This window comes from Quercus suber, unplaced genomic scaffold (genome assembly GCF_002906115.3).
Source record: "Quercus suber isolate HL8 unplaced genomic scaffold, Cork oak 2.0 scaffold_221, whole genome shotgun sequence".
In the NCBI taxonomy this organism is placed as follows: Eukaryota; Viridiplantae; Streptophyta; class Magnoliopsida; order Fagales; family Fagaceae; genus Quercus; species Quercus suber.
Window position 1 is genome coordinate 1003443 of NW_027069679.1, and position 23242 is coordinate 1026684.

Genomic DNA, 23242 nt, shown 5'->3' on the forward strand with positions numbered 1-23242 from the left:
CAAACAGTCTCATTTTGAGAAGAGTATTTTCCAGATTACGTGTATGCACAACACAAGGAGTTCAAAATATATGAGAATATTTAGCTTCAACAATAGACCCAACTGACTTTATAACTACTGCATTATTAGTAATGATTTGGACAACATTTTGAAGTCCAACCTTAGCCATGCATTCTAGAAACAACTGAGAAATATAGTGCTTGTCTTTGTACTCTTTTGTACCATTAATAGTTGTTAAGAAAATTGGCCTCCTTTTTGATGTAGCCATAAAATTGAGAAGTGATATTTTTTGTGCATTCGTCCACCTATCACTTGCTATACTCAAACCCCATTGTTTCCAATTATCTTTTATTGTCCTCAATATCTCAACATTTCCCCTTTTCTTTTGCAAAAGGTTGTTCTGAAGCTATTGTAAGGAACATAACCCGATATATTATTATTTGCTGCATTTTTCATAATCTCAATAAAATACAGGTTTCTAGCAAAATGGAAGGGTAAGCTAGTTGAATAAAGTGTTCTAGCAATGAGACTATCTAGATGATCTTGACATTTATAGTTAAAAGCCTTTTCTAAATGAGAATTTCCAGCCATTTTTTTATTGTATGGAAGAATGCTGGTTGACTTGTAGTTGTACTGTCAATAAGAATAGGACCAAGAGTAGTAGAAGTAGAACCAACACCAGATCGAGGGAGCAAATGTACTAGCCTACACTTTCTTATCTGAATAGCCGTATCTTCTAATTGTTGCATCTCTGCAATATACTCATTTGAAACCATAGAGAATGCTTTTATCTCTTTGCTGGGAAATCTCAACAAATGTGCTTTCACCCTAGAATAAGACCCCTGGAAATTCTCCAAATGGTAATTACATCTAAAACATTTTTTTCCACCAAAAATAGTAAAATATTTCAACAATGGAGGAACATTCAGACCATTATCTGGTTGGCTAGTGACGAATTTTTTGGTCAATTTTCGGTACTCATTTAACCTACAAATAATTCGATAACAATTTGTACATTATATTTATGTCATTATCAAATAATAAAATTCATTTACAAACCAAAAAAAAAAAAAAAGAGCCAGAAATTAAGACCCACTTATATCAAATAATATTATATTAATATAGACATATACCAACCATAAGACAAAACAAATAATAACCAAAACAAACCCAGATCCACCCAAGTCATATACTAACCAAAAGACAACAATCTAGAGAGATCCACAGTTCGTGTAGATCACAGTCACTGGCCCATTTGGAGAGACCGACATTGATCCACCCAAAAACGTAAACTATAGTTACAAACTTACAATACACTGACCCACACAACAAAGTAAACAATAGTTACAATACACATAAAAAACAAAAGTTAAATAGGGTCGAAAGTGGCAAGAAAAAGTGAGAAATTGAGAAAGCAGCTCAGTTAGTGTGAGAGAGAAAGCGAGAAACTGAGACCGAGATAGACTTAGGAGGTGTTTGGTAGAGTAGTTTGAGTGCATGAGGTCTTGTCAAGTGACGCTTTAATTTTGCATTTAGTATTTTTTTTTTTTCCTCTTTCATTAAGTTTTATTTACTGTTACTCAAAGGTTTACATTAACTTATTTTACTATTATCTCGTTAATCTCTTATTAATTGCCTAAGCTTACATCACACATTTCTCTCTTTTTCATGTCTTTTAGCATACCCACCATTTAAAATTTTTTTTTAAAAAAAAGAAAAAAAATAATAATTAAGGACTAATTAATATCAATATATATATATATATAAAAGTAGAGATCTTATGCAGAAGTGCATGAGGTTTTGCCATGTGGCACTTTATATGAGTACTTTTTCGTTGCGCCTTTCACCTCCCATCTTCTTATCAATGATTAGTTTAAGCCATATATGCAGAATATTAAAAAATTTGGTTCTACTCTCTTTTCCAACTTCTTGAACTCTTCCATTTTTAATTTCATTAATTTAAAAAAATGAAAGATTTTCTCCATTCAATGTTAATTTTCATGTTCATTTATATATTCCAGTTTCACAAAATATCAAAAGGCCAAAAGAAAAATAGGAATAGAGAGATAGAGAGACAAAGAGTGAGAAATTAGTGTCAAAAAGAGTATGAAATTGGCTTTGGTTTCAGGTGCATATGATCTAAACTTCTTAACAAAACTATCAAAGCTTGATACAATGCTTTAACAACATATGGGGTTTCTAAAAGATGTGTTTTTTGTATTTGTTTATATGTTTGGAAAATGTTTAATCTTTGTAAGTGATAAAGGTACTCAGATGTAAGTAAAATTAAACGTAAGATATGAAATTGTATAAGTTTATATTTCCCTATTCAATTATTGTTTTATTTTTAATCTCTTGGAATGTATATTTAGTTTTGCAAATTAGAAATTATAAACCTTAAATCTTAGATGTCTAGCCTTCAAAAGTTCATGTGTTTTCTTTAAATAAAAAAAAATACTTCTAAAAAAAAAATAAAAGGAAATAATAAAAATTTTTATATTGGAAATGGTCCAACGTAAGAACTAAATATACATGTACACCTGATCAAACAAAAAATGGCATATAGTGGCATTTTTAGAGTCTAATTAATTATGGTTACTTATAAATATATTGTGTTACAATTTTTTTTTATTCATTATTTTAGTGATGTATAATACATAATCGAAATTAATTTTCCAAACATTATAACACACATGAGTATTATAAAATAACTAATAATGAACACGTGCATCGTGCTATACATCTACTAGTTTCTATTAAAGCTCCATCCAAGAATATAGTGGTCGCTACCAACTGCACCAGTAGATGCAGAGAAACCAACATACATAGATTCCGAAAGATATTAAGACCGATCAATGTGTGTTGACAAGAGAGGCTGGTTTGGTTTTGGGATGTTGGTCGGGGCTAGTGTGCCATTCAGTAACTTTTCTGTTCCATTGTAGTCTATCCAAAGATGCATTGGGTTTCCACTTAAAAGCTCCAAGCTTATGTTCTTCCCTTCTTGATCAGAAAAGTAGGTTGCAGTAGCTGATTCAGTTGAGTTTACGCCGTTCACATCAATACCAACATGGTTTTTGTGTATATCGTTTACATCAGTACTTTTAACAGTATCAAGCTTAATAGCCAATACGTGGTTTGTTGGGAGGCCATTATTGGAGGCATTGAAGAGCCCTAGAAACTGGATGCCAATAGCAAGGACAAGTTCCCACAAGGGGGAAAAGGTTAAGGCAAGGCCATGGCCACCCAACATTGGCAGTTGAGGAACTATTGCAAGTACAAAGTTTGTGGAAAATGAAAGAGACCCAAAGGAAGAGGAAGTGTTGAATTTTAATGGAAATTGGTAGAAAGCATAACCAAGTTGTTGGTTTGAAATGTTGGTCAGTTGCAACAGACCATTGGGGTGGATTTCAGCTATTCCATTTAGATGCAGATTGGCTTGATTGAATCCATTGTAGATGAACTGGTCATCTTGAGCAAACATCAAAGGAATCTTAAGGATGAAGTAGAGAGTTATCAGAAAAGGAAGTGATGCAAGCCCGGTCGCCATTTGAGGGTCTATTTGAATACCACATATTGCTGAAAATTGAAAACTAAAAACTAAAAATACTGTAACAAAATAATTTTTAAATGTGTGAATAGTACCGTAGGGCCTAGTTTTAAAGTTAGTTTTGTTGAAAAAAGTACTTGTGGGTCCTGTAAACAGTGCACGGGACCCACATATCAAAACGCAAACGCGCAATTCATTTCATTTTAGCAACATCCAATTGGATACTGAGAAAAATGTACATCCATATTAGCAGAAGGGCTTTGTTTATATTGTCAAAACTCCTAGAAAATGGTGGTTTTCCTTCTTTGCCCCCAAATAGTTCATGTCAAAATTGTTGTGACGAGAGAACAAGGGAACAACTGTCCAAGTCCAACTTTTTAGCAAAAAAAAAAAAAAAAGGAGAAAGGGTCCAAAGTCCAACTAAATGTTAGAGGGATGAACTATGGAGGACTCTGCGGAACAGTCATAATAATCTTTCTAAACTACAAACTAAGAAAAATGGTTATTTGACGAGATGTCATTCTCATCATTTAAAGCACAATAGAGAAATTGTTTTTGGTTTTGGTTGTTTTTTTATGAATAACATTTTACTCAAAACATTACACGCGGCTAAGAAGTTGCACCCAGGCCTCGACCTTGCAAACCTCTATATATTAACATAACCAACAACAACAAAAAAGTACTAATTGTCATAAACTAGTCGAACTCAAGCATCAAAGATACTTGGAGGAATCTCTTAAGAGGGAAATTTTGATGCATCTTCTCATTACATTAGTACCTGTGAATTTTAATGCATAATGATACACTCTAAGAGGGAAATTTTATGGGAAAGCAAGAGAACAATATCGTGAAATTCTAGGTATCAATTTCTTTCTAGGGTCAAACGTTGAAAATGGAGGAAGAAAGAACCTAGGCAATGATACCTAGAGTCTACTGTCAAGGACAATAGGAACCTCAGAATAAGCACTAGGCTTTGCCTGGAATTGACAAACATTGGAACAAAGGTAGAAGACTCTCAACCTAAATTTATAATGGTAAATCCATAGGGCCAAAATGGGCAAATGCCCTTTTCACACAAACAATTTAGCATTTTGTCCCTTTTTCTCAAATTAATTAAAGAAATGTCTTTATTTTGAAACTCGATTTTCTTAAAATCAAGTTAAGCCCTATAATGACATTTTTAAGGAGTTTATAATGATGTTTTAAGGACCTATAGTGGCGTTTTGGAACTCGAGCTCCAGGAAATCGAGTTATAGGTATTAAAAAAAAAAAAATTGCCTATAACTTGAGTTCATGGAACTTAAGTTCCAAAACACCACTATAGATCCTTAAAACGTCACTATAGACTCCTTAAAACGTCACTATAGGCTCCTTAAAACGCCACTATAGGGCTTCAAATTTTTTTTTTTTAACTCAATTTTAGAAAAATCGAGTTACAAAAGAGGGACATTTCCTTAATTAGTTTGCGAAAGAGAGTAAAACGCCACTTTTTTTGCACGAAAAGGGCATATGCCCATTTTGGCCATATCCATTGTAAACTGCTAACATTAGTGAAAATTTGGGTCCTTTAAATAAAGTCCCCAAATTATGATCATTTAAATAAAGTTCTCAAATTACATCAAACATGGAAAGAAAATAAATTCATAGTGAGATTACAACATCAATGGAATTAAATTCAAACAAACATTATCTATCTAATTCTAGCATAAACATTAACTTTACAAATCCAATCATTTGGTTTTAGAAACTATTCTGTTTCTACCTTTACAAACACAACCATAAGCAATAATAATATGTTAACAATCCATTCATTTAATTTTATTTATTCATTACCCTTATAATTTTTTTACTCTTATTTTCTCCATTATTTCTTATCTAACCTTTAGTCTTTCTCCAACTCTTCTCCACCTTTTTTTTTTGGGTCTCCTCTTCTTCTTCTTCTCAATTCTATCACCCACTTTACCATTACTCTTTCTCTAACCCTTCCTCTCTCTCTCTCTCTCTCTCTTTCTCCTTTTTTTTTTTTTTTTTTTCCAAAGCCATTATCATTGCTCTTGACCACATAGGATAGTTGTTCTCAGTTAATGGCTGAGTAACCAAAATTGCACCTGGTGTTTCACCATGATGTAAGAAGAATGGACTCCGTGGATCTTCCATTGGAGTCAGCTCTCGCTGAGAAGAGGAAGATGGAGCAGTTTGAGTGTCTTGAGCATTTGACGCCATTGGAGAAGACTCAAGCTCTGATACCATATAACAAAACAGAGAAAAGAATAACAGAATTCTATGAGTGCACAAAGAGGGAATTGGAGAAAGGAATTGAGAAACTTTCTCTTAATCTTTGTGATAAATGAATCTGTACATTATTTGAGGTTATATACACCTCTGTGCCCAAAACCCCAAAACAGAGAGTAACAAACTTAACAAACTAAACAACCCGTTTGTAATTCAGTTACAACACGTGTGAGAGACGGTTATAGCACGTGAGATGAAAGTGAATAAAAGTTACAAACAAGAACTACAAGTCGTTTAGTTTCTAACTTAAATACTCTTGTATCTGGTAGATGTCGTTTAGTTCTTTTCTTCTTCTTGCTTCAGTTCTTTCTCAGCTTGCTTCTTATTCTTCGATACTTTCTTCTTAACTGGTTTCTTCTCAATTATCTGATAAATCGGCCACCATTAAACTCTATTTTTCCCTTTTACCCCTAAGCTAATTTTCATGTGTAACATTTGACGTAAACAAGTTTATTTTAATCTATTTATATTATGCTTTATATACAATGGATGTGAATATTTTTACTTGTTGACTTGATTTTAAGTGAATTTATTTTTGCCAAGAGCCTTGTAGCTCAATGACATTGTTTTTCCTCATTTATTTGCAGACCCACACAAGCCCAGACATCGTATATGAATATATAATTATTTTGTAATGTGTTATAATTTATAATTTATTCTCCAAGATTTATTGAAAATATATTATGATTAAATTTTTTTAAGAAGAATATTATGGCTAACTATTTTTAAAATAAATATACTCACTTAGCAAATAAAATAAGTATTTTAACAATTAATAATTTCACTTAGCCAAAGTCATACGAGCTGCAAAGTAGAGTTGTCAAAAAAAAAAAAAACCCTCATCAACCCAAAGCAAAGCCGCAAGAAATAATATATATATATATATATATAAAGTCCATTAAAAGAAAGAAAAAAAAAAATGCAAGAGATAGGGAGAAATTAATCACATTTTTTGGCAAACATGAACTAAATAAAGAAAAATTTACAAAGAGAGTAGTAGCAAATTTATAGAAAAGAAGATGGGGAGAAGAAAAGTAAAAAAAAGGAGAGGAATGGTTGGAAGAAAAGTATAGGTAAAGTGGGGAAATAATAATAGGAAGAAGCAGAGCCAAAAATTGAGGTGAAGGGTTGGAGGAAAAGTAAATGATTAGATAAAAAAATAATGGGGAAAATAAGAGTAAAAAAATAGAAGAGAAATGGTAAAAAAGAATTAAATGAATGGATTGATAAAGTTGTTTATGGTTGGATTTGTAAAGGCAATAATTGAATAGTTTTTAAACATTAAATGATTGGATTTGTAAAGTTAATATTTTAATATATCTTTATATGTAATATTGTTTAAATATATAAAAATGATAGGGAAAAAATGATGATAATGTGGTGGATGAGTTGGCACAACAGGAGATTTGCAACATTATTAAAGATAAATACATCATGATTAATTATTTTCAAAAGAAATATACTCGCATAGCAAATATGAGAGAGAGAGAGAGAGAGAGAGAGAGAGAGAGAGAGAGAGAGAGAGAGAGAGAGAGAGAGAGAGAGAGAAGAGAGAGAGAGAGAGAGAGAGAGAGAATTAAGAATTATAATTGTTAAATATTAAACCGCATCAATCCAAAGTAGAGTTCTGAAAAATACAAAAACTATTAACTCAAAAAGCAATGCTGTAAGGAAGAATAAAAAAAAATCTTCAAAAGAAAGAAGATGATAAAAAAATAAAAATAAAAAAAAGAGTTGCAAGAGAGAGAGAGAGAGAGAGAGAGAGAGAGAGAAATCATCTTTTTATGGCAAAGATAGACTTAAATAAGAGAAATATGCAAATGAAATAATAAAAAATTATAGGAAAAAAATGGAGACAAGAAAAGTGAAAAAAAAAAGAATTTCTAGATATATGACCATTAGAATCATTTATTAATTTTTAATCATTGTTAGGAAAAGTGGGTTTTAAAAAATATGATTGTAAGAACATAATTATTTAAAAATATAACCATTGGAAACAAATAATAAGAAAAAAAATTATAAATACAATGTTAAAAGTATAGCAATGAGATGTAGAATGTATTATTAAGTGATTATCTAATCTAATCTAATACTATATATAATAGCAAAGAGCTTTTTTTAGCACAACCAATGCTAGTGCTCTAAGGTTCATGGGAGAAATTCTCTCTTTCAGAGTCGGAAGGAAATAAGTTCTCAATTCAAGAAGAGTCTAGGGTGAGGGATTTTCTCTTAGCAGCCAAATTCCATACAAGAAGAGTGTTGAATATGGAAGCCATTGCAAAGACCTTCAAACTCCTTTGGAGGACGGAAAGGGCTTCAAGATTAGGGATATGGGCGATCACATGGTGCTGTTTAGATTCCCTGAGGCAACGGATATTGATAGGGTTCTCCAAGGGGAGCCATGGATGTTTGATAAACATTTGGTGCCTTAAAAGAATGGAGATAAGTGAAGCCATAAGAGAGTTGGACTTTAGTCGCACTAGCTTCTGGGTGCAAGTCCATGATCTACTATTTCGAAGTTCAACAATGGGAATAGCAAAGGAAATAGTTTCGATAGCGGGTCAGGTGGATATGACGGCGTCTGAGGAGGATATCTCGAATGATTTTAATTTTCTTCGGCTCAGGGTAGCAGTAGACACATCAAAGCCTTTATGTCGAGGGAGAAAGATTACTAGGAGTGATGGTAAGGAGGGTTGGGTTAGTTTCAAATATGAGAGGCTACCTAATATCTGCTTTTGGTGTGGTATGTTGACGCACAGTGACAAAGAATGTGCTTTGTGGGAAAAGAGTAGGGGCAATCTAAAAGCTGAGGATCAACAGTTTGGAAGTTGGCTCCGTGCTTCGACACCAATCCAATTCGAACGAACAGTGATACGCGTGGCTGGCTTTGAGGAGGACGCATTTGAGTGAAGATGGTGAAGTGCATGGGGAAGGCGATGGGTATGGGGCTATACAGGAACAGAACAGGTGCAAGGAAGGAGACAACGGTAATCCGGTGGGCGAAGCCATAGCCGTTATGGAAGGTCGAATTTCTCGGACCACAGTAATGATGGCACATTAAATATGGGATCAACTCATAACAGCCTGGAATTTTCGAATTCAGAAAATGAGATTAAGGAAGCGGATTTTCGGCACAGTTGAAGGACATTGATGAGGATTTGGCTAAGTTTGACAACGTAAAATCTTCAAGGGAGTATCAAGGTTAGTTTCTTAATAATAATTCGGTCAAGAAGTGGAGTTTGAGTCTAATAGGCCTGCATTGGTGGGGCTTGGACAAGTTTAAAAATGCAATCCAAGAACAAGGTAGGCCCAAACCGAGGGGATGGGTTCGTAGAGAGCAAAACAGGAGTGAGCCCAAAAGAAGAAGTTTCTTCTCTGTTAAAAAAAGAGAACAACCAGAGAGGAAATAGACGTAGAACTGGAGTCTGAGGAAGTTAAGAAAAAAATGGCTAAGCGCTGTTCAATGCCATCGGTGGAGGCTGGTTTCCAACCCCACCGGCAACAATGAATCTTTTAGCGTGGAACTGCGAGGGCTTGGGAACCGCCGTGCAGTTGGTGAGCTTGTCGATATAGTGCAAGCGCAAGGTCCCACGATCGTGTTTTTGTCAGAACATGGTCAGATCGAGATTACATGGAATGGGTTCGTTGTCAGTTGAAGTTTGATGGTTGTTTCACTGTTCCTAACAATGGAAGAGGAGGAGGATTGGCTTTACTATGGAAGGATGAGGACGTAGTTTGGGTCAACAGTTTCTCGAATTATCACATTGACGCTATTGTGCATGGAGGTTCGGAGAGGGCATGGCGTCTGACGGGGTTTATAGGTGAACCTGAAACTAGTAGGAGGAGTGAGGGGTGGAGTATGTTGCATATGTTAAGCTCCAAACCAGCCCTCCCATGGTGTTGCATGGGTGATTTCAACGGAACTTTTGGAGGTGGAAGATAAGAATGGAGGTGCCCCATGGTCACACAATCTCATGCAGGCATTCCGTGCACGTCTTAGATGATTGCGGGTTTATCGATTTGGGATATTCGGGACCAGATTTTACGTGGCATGGAAAACGAAGAGGAGAGCTGGTGTGGGAACGCTTAGACAGAGGAGTTGCAAATTATGATTGGCTGAATCGGTTTTCCCGCTGGTAAAGTAAAGCATCTCCAATGTTTCACTTCGGACCATAGACCGATTTTGTTAGAACTAAACCCGAATGGAGAAAGCCACAGGTGGAATCGTAAACCTTTTAGATTTGAAGCGATGTGGACGTCTGACCCGGGTGTAGTAGTACCGTTTCTAGAGCATGGAGTCACCAAGTTGAAGGTACTCCAATGCACAGAGCAGTAACAAAACTGAAATGGTGTAAGAAGAAGCTGAAGGGCTGGAGTAGACAGCATTTTGGAAATGTGAAAAAACAAATACAGAAAACAAAGGAGTTGTTGTGGAAGGCTGAGGCAGAATCCACTAGGACTGGGAATAGTCAGGAGGTGGATAGGTTGAAGACAGAGTTAAATAAGCTGTGTGAAAAAGAAGAACAAATGTGGCATCAAAGATCTAGAGTTCAATGGATAAAATTCGGTGACAAGAATACCAAGTTTTTCCATGGGACAGCCACACAAAGGAAGCGACAAAATTCATTACGGGGTTGAAGGACAATGACGGAGTTTGGCAGACAGAGGAGGGAATTGTTTCAAAAATGCTCATTGATTTTTACTCAAAGTTATTTACCTCATCAAATCCACATAACCTTGAGAGCATTTTAGATGGGGTCCAAGATGATAACTGGGGAGATGAATTCCAAACTTATTGATACTTACAAAGCAGAGGAAGTGGAGATTGCAATAAAGGAAATGGCGCCTTTAAAAGCTCCTGGTCCAGACGGTATGCCACCATTATTTTATCAGACCTACTGGTCCGATGTTGGTATGGATATTACTCAAGCTGTTTTATCTTGTCTTAATTCTGGGTCTATTTTAAAGTCTATAAATCACACTTTATCACTTTGATCCCAAAAGTAAAAAATCCAGAGAAGGTCTCAGAATTCAGGCCAATAAGCTTGTGCAATGTGATTTACAAAATAGTGAGCAAAGTCATTGCAAATAGACTAAAACCTCTTCTCAATAAAATCATTTCGGAAACACAGAGTGCTTTTATTGCTGAGAGGTTGATCACTGATAATGTTTTGATTGCTTTTGAAACTTGCATCATATGAAAACAAGTTGTACAGGTAGAACAGGTTTCATGGCTCTCAAGCTTGACATGAGCAAGGCCTATGATAGGGTGGAATGGATTTTTTGGAGAAAGTGCTTTTGAAGATGGGTTTTCACAATTCTTGGGTAGCTTTGATCATGGAGTGCATCACTACGGTGTCCTATTCAATACAAATGATTTTTTTTTTTTTGGTGACAATCATATTTTTGGAATTTTTTTGCTTAACGATCATACAAGTTCTTTGAAGAGTATGATAGATGCAATGGAAACTACCAATGTAGTCCATAGAAAACTCACATGCACAACTCATATCAAATTACAATAAAAACTCATATCCATAATTAACACACTCAAAGTTCCTACAACTTGCCTTGTAATTGCCATCAATGTTTGACGAGGTCCAATTGGTGTTGAGAATGAACTTCTTGGTCTCTATTGCGATTATAAATTGAGCAAATTCTAAAAACTTGCTCGTATGACACTTGTGTGTTAAAAATCAAGCACCGCCTCTCTCATTCTCTAGAAAATTCTCTTGCATTCCAAATTTTTCTATGAGATGTCTCTCTTTAATTCTTTAGAGACTTCTATGTAGAAGTAAAACTCAGCCATAAATTTTTTGTAATAGTCTATAAGGGGCTAGAAATTAAAATAAAAAATAATTTAGTCTGTTTGGATACCGATTATTGCTGAAAACTGAAAACACTGTAGCAAAATAATTTTTAAATATGTGAATGGTGCCGTGAGATCAATTTCTAATGAAAATTTTGCTAAAAAAAGAGATTTGTGGGTCTCATGAACAGTGCACAAGACCCACTGATAGACGCAAATACACAACGCAAGCGTTGAAAATGCTATCCAAACTCCAAGACTTGTGTGAAGTGAGGTGAAGCATGGATAAGCACCAAGACTAGTGTGAAGTGAAAAAAAGAAAGTCAAGAGTGGTTGTGTCATAGGGTTAGTAGCTAGGTGTCTAGGAGTAAGGCGTCAAGTGTGTGCAATTGTATTGGTCATAGGACCCACTAATAAACACAAACGTGCAATGCAAGCATTAAAAACGCCATCCAAACTCCAAGACCTAGACGTGTGAAGTGAGGTGAAGTACGGGTAAGCACCAAGACTAGTGTGGAGTGAAAAAAAGAAAGTCAAGAGTGATTGTGTCATAGGGTTAGTAGCTAGGTGTCTAGGAGTAAGGTGTCAAGTGTGTGCAATTGTATTGTTCACAAGACCCATTGATAAACGCAAACGTGCAATGCAAGCATTAAAAACGCCATCCAAACTCCAAGACCTAGACGTGTGAAGTGAGATGAAGTACGGGTAAGCACCAAGACTAGTGTGAAGTGAAAAAAAGAAAGTCAAGAGTTGTTGTGTCATAGGGTCAGTAGCTAGGTGTCTAGGAGTAAGGTGTCAAGTGTGTGCAATTGTATTTTGTGAGTAAGTGACGTGTGCAGAGAAAGAAAGGTGCTATGCGTGCACTAGTGTTGGTGAGTCAAAGCATCAGTGCTTGTAAAGTGTTGTAATTTAAAGAGTCCAGTGTTTAATAAAAGGTCTCTCCTTAGTGTTTTGTTCAACATTGTGTATGAAGATTTCATCAACTTGTTCATAATCGAAATTTATAGCTTCATTTTCATCTTGCTCATCTTCAACAATCATGTTATGGAGAATTTTGGATGCTTTCATGATGTTTTGGAGTATTTCAAGATTGAAAAAATCGTGTAGGTCCACACACAAATGCAAATTGTGCTTGAAGCACTCCCAATTACATTACATGCTTTACATCCTTCCTATATGCCTCTTGAGATTTTGCAAATAATTTTCTTTTTTGTCCACGTGGAGGTAGGATTGTTTTTACAAATGTTAACCACTTTGGATATATGCTACTAGTAAGGAAGTATCCCATTGTGTAATCATTATCATTGATTAAGTAATTAACTGAAAGAGCATGTCCTTGTGCGAGCTTGGAAAATATATGAAATTGCTTTAACACGTTAATGTCATTATTTGACTTAGATAATTCAAAAAAATGCATATTATATCCAAAGATCATATGATGCCATCGCTTTCAAAATAATAGTTGGCTCACATCTTTCCTTGTAGCTGGACAATTTTTCATTTTTGATGCATCCAATCAATGTTCCCAAACATCCCCGGAAATCCACGGCTTTGGACATGGGCTAAAAATCTAGCAATTTCTTCATTGGTTGGTGACCTCAAGTATTTCTCTGAAAATATCAACCATCACTACAACAATGCTAGTGCCATTGCTCTTACTAGTTGATTTGAATACAACAATTCTTCTTTTTTATTTTATTTAATTTTGAGAAAAGAATATAATAGTGACAACTAAGAACCATGATTTGAAGTGAATTAGAATTTAATTAGGGATGAAACCTCATCACCATAATAATTGTGAATCTCAAGGTAGAGATTCAACTATTGATTATTATTTACCTAAATTGAGGGATTTGCAATTACAACGAAGTCATCACTTATTTTAATTTATAAACAAAAAAAATTAAGAAAATCAGATAAAAAATTTATTTTTATTAATAAGTAATAAAATACATAACTTTGGTCCTCATTAAAATATTAAAAAAAAAAATGAAGATTACAATAATTAAATTGCTAGTTACAATCTAAGAAAAAGGTAAAAATATACTCACTAAATTACAAATTGCATCATCCAATTTTGCTTAGAATTCAATTCAATCTTGTAACTTTTAGTTTGGTCATTTCAGTCTACCCAACTTTAATTTGTGTTCAATGTAGTCTTTTTGTCCACTCCATTAGGTAGGTTGCCTTTAAGTTCCCCAAAATGACTACGTTTTGTTATTTTTGAAATTCTGAAATTAAAAAAAATAAATAAAAATCTAGAAAGTTTATTAAAAAAAATTATTTTTTCTTTTTTTTCTTTTCCAATTTAAAGGATATGTCTTGCAAGTCTCTTGGATGCTTGAAAATTTAAGAACCTTGATCTCAAGGTGTGCCATGGTAATTAATAAGTTCACAGGGTTGAAATATGCCGGTATACAGATTTGATTCCAATTTAGTAGAAAAAAATTTCTTCGGAAAAAAGAAAAAGAAAAAAACCTTTTCAGTACTACTCTCTCAATTCCTTTCCATGCCCTTACACCACTGCAATTCATTATAAACCATTCAAGCAACTATATTGCGAAAGCAAACTTTATTTGTGTAGTTTATTGATTTCAAAAGTGTGTTGAGTCCGGCTTAGAATTTGCTCGAAGACAAAAAATTTTCGATATGCTCAAGATAAGGTGTTTATGATCTTTTACCCATCTCTTTTGCACCAAATTGAATTTTTGAGTGAAACTAGTTTCATTGGAAAGTGGATATCCGGGGTTTCAAAATAGACACATTTGAAATTTGATCTAATTTGGAATCTAATTTGGATTTGAATCAAGTGAGATATTGAGATTTAAAGTTGACACATGAATGTTAAATTTGAGAAGTACTAGAGTGAAAAATTGCACAATTTTGAGTCCGAATTTTGATAGGAGAAGATTTCCTGCTAGGTTTTAACTCTACTTTATGCATTTATATAGATCACTTATTGCACAACTTTTAAAGGCAAGGAGGCTATACTAGAGCAAAATAGTGCTATTCAAAGAGAAAAAATATGGCCTCATGGATTGACAAACACAGTTCGTGGAAAGTATTCATAATAGAAGAGTTTAAGCGATTTGGAGCTGATTGTGGGGTCACAAGAGTAAGTTACCTATTGGGTGTAGAATCTTGAGTCATGGGTATATCTCAAATTGTAAAGCTTCGATTCTATTAGTTAGTTACTTCTTGGGGCTGGGGTTAAGCCCCATATTGGTATCTTTGAATGCCTTCATAAGTTTTCCACTTCGTCAACAATGGACTGGGTTAGAACACCTTGATTATAATTGTTGCCTTGTTTACTGTGGTTATTAATAATTAACTAGAAATCAATCTGCATTTGTAATGTTAATTTTCAAAGTTGATTAGTTCCCCATAAAATCGACCAAGGGGTCTAAATTACACCTTTCACAAACAATCATTTTCACACATAATGATTACTAGCTGTGGAATTTCACTTTTAATAATCTAAAACTTGATCAACCACACGATCTGTTTTTTTTTTTTTTTTTTTTTTTTTTTTATTTGTTAAGTTTGTTACTCTCTGTTTTGGGGTTTTGGGCACAGAGGTGTATATAACCTCAAATAATGTACAGATTCATTTATCACAAAGATTAAGAGAAAGTTTCTCAATTCCTTTCTCCAATTCCCTCTTTGTGCACTCATAGAATTCTGTTATTCTTTTCTCTGTTTTGTTATACGATTTTCAAGAGGTACTTTAGAGGGAGCAAAAACTAATATGTTTTTTTTTTCCATTTTTAATTAGACGTTGACAACCTACTCGGGGAAAAAAAGAGTTAGCAGATAAGAGATATATTTTATTTTGTTATAAAAATATACTATTATGACCAGGACCTTTTTACACACATGGGGCTTAAGACAATTGTCTAAATGGCCTATATGGTGGAGTCTGGCCTTTGCAATGATCCTCATTGTTAAATTAGTAATGAATTAGTTCAAAGGGTTTATTTATGCAAGTGTGGAATGGTTAGCATTAAGCATTAAGTAACTCTTTGATATATCTATCCAGTAAATGTTACTCCCAACTCCTTTTTATGACCTTATGGCAGTGCAATTCGTTATAAACCATACAACGAGCTATTTTGTGAAGGCAAATAATAATATTCATGCATAGTCATTGTTGGCTGTGGGTTTTAAGTTTTCTAAAATTTGATGAGCCACCTAATCCAGTTTCTGCAATACACTATTGATTTATAGTTATAATGCTTACAACAACTGTATTGATCTTATTGTAGTAAAGTACTACTTAGATCCTAAGTAAATTGCTAACAAATATGAGATTCTACAATAAGTAAACGAAGCTGTATACATCACATTCTTCACTATTTCATTTTTTCTATTCTCCCCTGAAGGTAATCCCTAATCAGTGCTAGCAGATCAATATGCGTCTGATTCATCTACTACTATATAGCACAGAATCAGTGCTAGAGGAGGCCGTCAAACCCTTGTCAAATGATGAATTAATTGACAATAAGATCTCAGATGCTTCAACATTTGTAAAGTTACCAAAACTAGTACTCTCATGTGGTAATTCCTGCAGTTCAGCGTTGCCATCCAAAAACTGCATCACTTGCCTCATGCTAGGCCTCACTGCTGGCGTTGGGTGTGAGCAAAGCAAGCCAAGTTTCAAAACCAATTCCATTTCCTTAACTGCATAATTACCTTCCAATTTTGGATCACTAGCATCAAGGATGGCTCCTTTTCTCCAGCACCCGAAGACCCAATCAACCAAAATGGCCTCTTCTGGCAGTCCTCGAATATCTACAGGCTTTCTTCCACAAGCTACCTCCAGCATGAAAGCCCCAAAAGCAAACACATCAGTGCAAGTGGTTGCCCTTCCTGTTCTAGCAAGCTCGGGAGCCAAATAACCCACTGTTCCAGCCACATTGGTGGTTTGAGGAATGGCACCGTGGTCGTATAATCTGGCAAGGCCAAAATCTCCAAGCTTCCCATTTAATTCAGCATCCAATAGAACATTGCTGGATTTTACATGTCTATGTAGAACAACCTGTTCCCACTCTTCATGGAGGTAGAGAAGGTCAGACGCTACTCCTTTGATGATTTGAAATCGTTGAAGCCAGTTAAGTTTTGTCCTTCCATTTCCATGTAAAAACTTTTCAAGGCTTCCACTGGGCATATAATCATAGACCAAGAGGAGTTCACCCTTTCGCCGGCAATATCCTAGGAGCTGCACTAAGTTCCTATGCCTCAGCCTGCCCATGCTAACGATCTCAGCCACAAATTCCTTCATCCCTTGTTTGGAATCATGGGAGACTTTCTTGACTGCAATTTGTGTATTGGAAGAACGAAGAATTCCTTTATAAACCTTTCCAAAACCTCCTTCTCCAAGAAGCTCCTTGTCTGAGAAACCTTTGGTTGCTTTGTAGATATTCTTGTAGCTGAACCTGTGAGGACCATACTCGCTTTCCCAATCTTCTAGTATTTCTGCATATTTCTTTCTCCTCAGAACGAAAATAGCTGCAGTGACCGATATCAGCACGACCACTACTGCTATGATCAAAATCATGATAATCTGTCCTTGCCTATCTTTACTTTTCCTCTGTCGGGGAGGTTGAGGAAGCTTCGAAACGTCAAGGCTTTGTGCTTGTCCACTTTTATTAAAGCTCCATCCAAGAATATACTGGTCACTTGTAACTGTACCAGTGGCTGCAGAGAAACCAACATACATAGATTCCAAAAGATACTGGGACAGATCTATGCGTGTTGACAAGAGAGGGCGGTTTGGTTTTGTGATGCCGGCTGGGGCTAGTGTTACATTCAGTAACTTTTCTGTTTCATTGTATTCTATCCAAAGATGCATTGGGTTACCACTTAATAGCTCCACGCTTATATTCTTCCCTTCTTGATCAGAAAAGTAGGTTGCAGTAGCTGATTCAATTGATTTCAGGCTGTTCACATCGATTCCCACATGGTTGTTGTCCATATCTTGAACATCCTGACCCTCTACAGTATCAAGCTCAATGGCTAATACGTGGTTTGTTGGAAGGCCATTCTTTGAGGCATTCAAGAGTCCTAGATAATTGCTGGCTACACCATTGGTGAATTTCCAAGAGGGACTGATGGTGAAGGCAATTCCATGTCCACCTTTCGATGGTGTTTCAGGAACCATTGCAAATACAAAGTTTGTGGAAAATGAAAGAGACTGAGTTAAACCCGAAGAAGTGTTGAATTTTAGAGGAAGTTGGTAGAAAGCATAACCAAGTTGTACACCATTTAAGAACATTGTAGAGGACCTTAGCATCCCTTCAAATGAACAGTATAAGTATCTAGATGTGGCGGCTTTAAAATTATTTTTGGAATACCCATGGAAATGCGTGAATTATACAAATTTTAATAATAAAAAAACTTGAATATATTAATATTACAAAAAAAAAAATAGAATTTTATAATTTTCTATTATGAACAAAATAAAAAAGCAAAAAGAAATTAATGAGAGGTAAAATGAGAACTAAAAATGCTAAGATAAGAGTAATAATGTGTGAGAGAGTCTGAAATGATGTTAGAGAAGTTTAAAATGCAAGAAGTGAGAGAAGATAAATAAAAATATTAGAACATAACAGTTGAAAGATTATTGGTGATACGATGAATTTTTTATGAGATATTAACATAGGATCATATACTACAGTCAATGGGTTATGCTAAGTGCTAGATTGCTAAGCCAGCTGGAAATATTGCTATTGTTTTTTTTATTTTTTATTTTTATTTTAATTTCTTTCTTTCTTTCTTCTAAACTCTTTGTTTTTCCGAAAGTATGAGTCAAGATTGCCCCAGATCCAGATCATTGATTCCAACAAGGATGTGTCTGGTAGTCATTAGTTAATGCAAATGAAGCTTGTGATTCCAATTTTTTATTTTTATTTTTATTTTTATTTTTACATTTTCGCATATTTTAATATTAAGGGATTAGTTGGATCCCTATGTTCAATATGAGGTAAGAAAACCAGTTTCTAACCTTTAGATCTACTATCTCTAACTAATCCTCAGTAGTTTATTTTCGTTTATTATATAAAAAAGAAAAAAAAGAAAAAAAAGTGGTTTATTTCCACAAGAATGAATCATGTTATGTCCAAGTGAAATCAATTAGATTCAATTACATGCAATAAACGTGATAGCACAAACAAATCACCAACTAAGTTAAATGTAGCGGAAAATAAATTTGACACAAGTGATTTGTTTATGAATGAGAAAAATCACCGAGGCAAAACTCCACCGGGTGAATTTAAGGTCACCACTACCGAGAATCCATTATTATCAAAACAAGCGATTACAAGTAAAAGGAATCTCAGTACCTAATATCAACCTACAGTTGAACCCAATTGGATTTGTAATGTAGTGACAATCTTTTCTTTCAATGAACGGCTCCTAGTACGTGACTAACTAATCAATGCATGGATTCAAGTATGAGACTAAGTCCTAACACACCAACTTGAGGAAGATGTTGGCTGTAAAGTTTTTTAGTTCATCTAAACGATGAAGATCAATAAGCTCCTTGGTTATAAAACCCCTGACGCAAAGACGCAGTAGCTTCTACAGAGAATATGATGAACTAGGAAAAATTGTCTCTGGTCACAATATGCATGAGTAATCACTTTGCACCAAGTTACATAACCTTACATCACCTTTAATGGCCCTTAAAATAATCCTTATATATATCTAGGGTTATAAGAAATGAAATTCTACACAAATATCTTGGATATGCGTGAAAAACAGATCTGAAAATCTGAATTTCGTGATTCTCGATAGATACTGTTTTTGTCTAGCAACTATCGAGATTCCTTATTAAACCTCAATAGATATTATCTGTCGAGATTTCACTTCTTCACTTGTTTCTTAAACAGATTTGCATAGTTTCAATACTAAGCTTGAACTCTTGTTCCTTGAAGTATTAAACCCATCCTAGATCTACCCAATTACAAGTAAAGTGTGTTTTGTCAAAGGATTAGCCAATTTACAATAACATATGTTCTAACAAGTTCCACATATGTCCTAACACTTCTGTGCTTTGTTTTACCGAAATGAAGAGATTCAAGTTGTAAAAAAGTAGGCATTTCCTTTTCGTTCATGTTGTTATCAATCAATTGAAACTCCAAGATGTATTCAACCTTTCTATATCTAATAATGTTGTATAATTATAACTGGTGCAGGTTAATCCAACTTCTAAGACTATATTAATTTCTAACTATACCTTCGTTTAAAATGGGTTTGCATGGGACCTAAGTTATGTGGTGTTTTGCAAGTCTTCCACCAGTCTTTCGCTAGTCTTCAAAGCTTAGGTTTCTAAGAAGAGAATTTTTTGCTTTGACAGAGAAAAATTGGCTTCGAATGAAGTTGATTTTCATTTGGAGATATGAACAACACAAGTTTGAGATGAGATTGGGTCGCATATTTCCAACCTTAACCTCAAATAAAAGTGACATTTTGGAACTACATTGCATTTTCAAGTTCAATAATAGAAAAACTAACAAGAGTGCAATAAATATCTTTGCTTTTATAATGCGTAAGATGATTTATTCTTCTAAGTTATGTGGCATTTTGCAAGTCTTCCGCCAGTCTTCCGCTAGTCTTCAGTGCTTAGCTTTCTAAGAAGAGAATTTTTTGCTTTGACAGAGAAAAATTGGCTTCGAATGAAGTTGATTTTTATTTGGAGATATGAACAACACAAGTTTGAGATAAGATTGGGTCGCATATTTCCAACCTTCACCTCAAATAAAAGCGACATTTTGGAACTACATTGCATTTTCAAGTTCAATAATAGAAAAACTCACAAGAGTGCAATAATATGTTTGTTTTCAAAGTGCATAAGATGATTTATTCTTTTTTTTTTTTTGTATATTATTTTTTTGTCAATATCATGAAACAAAATTTGTATGCTTTTCTTCAAACTTACGTGGATTTGAATTTGTCATTTTTTTTTTTTTTTTGACAAACTTTGTCATTATTTAATATATATATATATTAGTTTTTTTTTTTTTTGGGTTACTTTATCCTATTTTTTTACCTAATTTTTTTTTTTAAATTAAGCTTACATTAATGTTAATACATATTAGCTATCATTTGATACTTGATAAGAACAAATAGAATTAGAGTCTTACTTATACTTAAACTTGTTTGTTAAATGGATTAGTTGAAAATTTTGTACTGTAATCAAATTAAAATTAAATAAGAATTAGATGGATTTGATGAAGAATTTGGATTGTAATCAAATTAAAATTTTATCAATTTAGAAATTATAGGAGAAGAAAATTATATATATATATATATATATTTTTTTTTAATCTAAAAATCTAAAAAAAATTCTGCAATTAAAGATGCATTAGAAGTCGTGTAGTAAGTAAAAAAAAAAAAAAGTTGTTGCTTTTTTTATAATACACTACACGTAAAAAAAATAAGGATTAGATGAAGAATTTGGGTTGTAATCAAATTAAGATTAAATAAGGATTAGATGGATTATATGAAGAATATAGATTGTAATCAAATTAAGATTTTTATCAACTTAGAGATTATAGGAGAAGAAAATTTTTATATATTTTTTAAATCTAAAAATCAACAAAAAACTTCTGCAATTTGGTGAAGCCACTTGACACAACCACGATGTCTGTAAGGTTGAATTTATTTAATCATGTATTGACTTTATTCTGTGCCAAATTTGTTTATAATTTAGCAATTAGATACCCTGTAAGGGTAGTGTGTGAAAGAGTGTGAAGAAAACTTAAGGTGTGTGCAATTCAAAGGAGTCTCGCGACTGGCTCGTGATTGGCAAGTCACCAGAATGGCACAAGTGTGAAGCATGTAGAGGAGCTGAAGGGTCACGACAGCTAGAGCAGTATAAGACAAAACTTCCAGTCGGGCTAGACAGTTAGCTCGCGACTCAAACTCGCGACTCGTTCTAGTCGCGAGCCCGAGTTGCCAGAATGCCTTGTTCGGTTGAAATGTAGAGGGTTTCTAGAGAGAATTTTAAAAGAGAAACCCTAGAGAAAAATAAGATTGACTCATCCACAATCTTCATCCTTTGATTCTCTAAATTCCTTTACTCTCACCCTCTCCATTGACATATCATTGAAAGGTATATTTAGCTAAATCCTTATCTCACATACCTATATTAGTGAGGAGATATTTTGGTGCTTGGGAAGCAGTTCAGAAGGGACCAATTCATTTTGGTAGATGCAATGAACGATTATGGGATCCGGTAAGCTAGAGAAGACAAGGTTCGGTGTAACCCTATTGGAGCAAGAAGCTTGAAGGACTTAGGTGCACTAAGTAGATTAGACTTGGAGGGTCTTCAGCGACTCATGTATCTCAATTTTATTCTCTAGTGGATTATTGACCGTTTGAAAGGTGGCGGAGAGATTTTTCGCCGAGTACTTTAGTTTCCTCTTCGATAACACATCGCCATGTTATCTTTGTATTACATCTCTCTCCTTTGCTCTTTACCTTTTAATTACTGCTATGATTATATTTAATTATGGTTTAGAGTGTGTTACCAATTTGGATATACCTTATATTTCATATTCCGCACATATATTGTTTGATTATAAGCTTGTGTTAGTAATTTTATATTAGGGGTCTAAACGTTCATAGGAGTTTTACACACTATTTGAACTTTTAGCGTCTAAACCCAATTTTTATTATATAGTATATGATATATATATATAGAGCTAGAAAAACTTTCACCTTTTAATTTTCTTTCCAAAATGTTTGGGGATGAAAATTTAAGTTTTTGAGGGAATAGAAATAAATGAGTATTTTCTCCTACCCATTACATTTCCTTCCACAATCCCACTTGGTGTGCTGTCGCAAGCAACCAAAATAAAACCTATACTCCTAAAAATATATGTAGTGGTGTGAGTAAGGATCGTTCCACGGAGAGTATCTAGCGTAGTTTTATGCTACGTGAACCAGGATTGGGGGGGGGGGGGAGGGTGAGTATAATGAAAACAATTTTAAGAAAAACAACTAAGGAACAATTCAAATTTAAAGATCAAAATCAATCAAAAGAACAAACCTTGGTCTAAGTCAACATCCACCATTGGAATTTTACAACTAATCATCGATGCAAGTATATATCAATTCACACTTTGAATATTCACTGTTGGAACTATTTTCCTATTTCTCCTTAGTCCCAGTTAATTAGAAAACAGACAATCTAATATACCCTAACTACTAAACAACCCAAGACAAGCGCTAAATGTTTAATTTAGTAGTAACCTTAAGAATTAGAGGGATCGATGAAGCTAAACAACACAAGCACAAGCGGTTGCATTTAATTTAGTCTAGCATTCTTCCTAAGATCTAATAATTTCTGACGTAGCCAATCATTAAATCTTGGTTGCTTCACAAAATAGAGAGATTGAACAATTACGGATTTGATATCTAATCTAGCAGCAGATTGCAACGAATGATAAATTAGTAGGCCTTCTAGAAATTAAATGAGAGAATCATGAAAATAGGCACAGAAGAACATCCGATATTCAAAGCATAAATTGAACAATAAAAAACAAATCAGATCTCACAGTTTTATTGATTTTGAGGCTTCCGTTTCCTTC

At 34.2% G+C, this 23242-nt stretch overlaps 2 protein-coding genes across 2 annotated transcripts; both read right to left on the minus strand.

Annotated features, from left to right (window-relative positions):
* Positions 1-2842: 2842 nt before the first annotated feature.
* On the minus strand, positions 2843-3547 carry LOC112035743 (putative L-type lectin-domain containing receptor kinase I.1). The gene has a single exon (XM_024068575.1). The coding sequence runs from the start codon at positions 3545-3547 to the stop codon at positions 2843-2845; it is 705 nt and encodes a 234-aa protein (XP_023924343.1).
* Positions 3548-15848: 12301 nt separating this feature from the next.
* LOC112035742 (L-type lectin-domain containing receptor kinase IV.1) lies at positions 15849-17897 on the minus strand. The gene has a single exon (XM_024068574.2). It carries the CDS (start codon positions 17806-17808, stop codon positions 16072-16074), a length of 1737 nt encoding a protein of 578 aa, XP_023924342.2. The 5' UTR covers positions 17809-17897; the 3' UTR covers positions 15849-16071.
* Between the last annotated feature and the right edge of the window lie 5345 nt (positions 17898-23242).